General features: G+C 42.9%; 1 protein-coding gene across 3 annotated transcripts in view; it reads left to right on the top strand.

Annotated features, from left to right (window-relative positions):
- Window positions 1-1,377, top strand: part of LOC107094326 (inositol polyphosphate 5-phosphatase K-like) — a 21,486-nt gene extending 20,109 nt beyond the window's left edge. For all 3 annotated transcript variants that reach the window (XM_015389875.1, XM_015389876.1, XM_015389874.1), the window contains one exon: window positions 376-1,377. In XM_015389875.1, coding sequence (XP_015245361.1) covers window positions 376-465 — 90 coding nt within the window. In that variant the 3' untranslated portion in view covers window positions 466-1,377. The remainder of the gene's footprint in view (window positions 1-375) is intronic.
- Window positions 1,378-1,491: the final 114 nt, after the last annotated feature.

Raw genomic sequence — 1,491 nt, 5'->3', positions numbered from 1 at the left:
CTTTGGACCAGTCTTTTGGTGAGGATAGGTCCTGTGGAACCAACTACTGTACAAGTTTTAGACTGTGAGGCAGAGACCCTGTCTACTTTTAAGGCTAGGCTTAAAACTTTCCTTTTTGATAAAGCTTCTAGTTAGAGTGGCTCAGGTTATCCTGATCTATCTCTATAGTTCTGCTGCTATAGGCTTAGACTGCTGGAGGACATAGGGACCCCTTTTCATGACCTGAGATGACATGATGTGAATTGGAGCTATAGAAATAAACTGAATAGAATAGAAGTCCAGGTCAACAGGAAGTGAGCTGCAGCTCCAGGAGGCGGATCCTGCAGCTTTAAGGCTCCAGCTGTAGTTTAACCGGCTTTTTCCGCCTGTTTTTAGGTCCAGGAGTCGAAGGTCGCGGTGGCGGAAGGCCTGTTTCCTGAGAGGATCAGCAGGCTGGACGAGATGACCAGAAACCAGGAGTTCTGACTGAAACGGCTCACAGATGTGGAGTCATGGCGCTCAGAGGGCACATCAGGAATCCCACCGCCACGCCGCTTGCTTCCTTTCTCTGCTCTGGTTGCTCTCCTGGAAGGATGACGGACAGCTGAACCTTCTGATATGTTTTAATATGAATGTGGGTTTGTAGCTGTTAGCCGTTAGCTAACGGCCCAGAGATGAGGATGAGGATCCAAGCAGGGATGAAGGACGTCGCTGTTTTAGATCCACAGCTGCCCTCCAGGTGACCAAATCAGAAGGGAAGCCATCTTTCCTTCCTCCATGCTTCATCAGAAATATCAGCGTCCATCTTTTCCTCTGAGCATCGACATGTTTCACAGAATCTTTCCTGGTTTGGGATCCGATCGTTTCTCCTGTGTGTCCCGGATGTTGTCCGTTCTCCAGGTCTGTGGTTTTAATGAGATTCTTGCTGCTCTGATTGTTTATTTTTAGTTTTTTTTTTTTTAGAACTGATCTGCTGCATAAAGATGGCCGACCGTCTGAATTCTAAAGCTCTTCAGTCGTCGTCTCGCCGTTTGAAGCAGAAATCGTTTCCTTTTCATGCAGGTTGTTGCATCACTGTAAACTTTAACATGATTTGCACTGTTTTAAATGTTGTGATATAAATATTTAAAAGCTGTCGTTATTTTGAAGGACTTCCTCTTTAATGAATTTATCAGTTCATTAAGTGCCTTTTAGATGATTGTCTGAACTGATGCTGCTTTCTGGAACTTTATCGCCCGGCGGCGGCGTTTTTTCCTCCACTTCTGATCTGAATCTTTCTGCTCGCTGGATTTTCTCCTTTTAGAAACTTTGTTTTATTTCACCTGTTTTTAAATGTTCTGTAACCAAACTAAATGACAACATTATGACTTTTAAAAGATAAATATTAAACAGTTCCAACCTCAGTGATGTTTTTTTTAAATCTGTTTAAAACGTTCATCATGTAAAAGTCGTTTTGGTTGATCTTTAAAGGAAAAGTCGCTCATATTCAGAATTCAAACTTCTGAAAGTTCT

Source organism: Cyprinodon variegatus, unplaced genomic scaffold (assembly GCF_000732505.1).
Source record: "Cyprinodon variegatus isolate N-32 unplaced genomic scaffold, C_variegatus-1.0 Scaffold479, whole genome shotgun sequence".
NCBI classification, from domain to species: Eukaryota; Metazoa; Chordata; class Actinopteri; order Cyprinodontiformes; family Cyprinodontidae; genus Cyprinodon; species Cyprinodon variegatus.
Note: the sequence above shows the minus strand (reverse complement) of the source record. Positions and strands in the feature narration are given on the sequence as shown.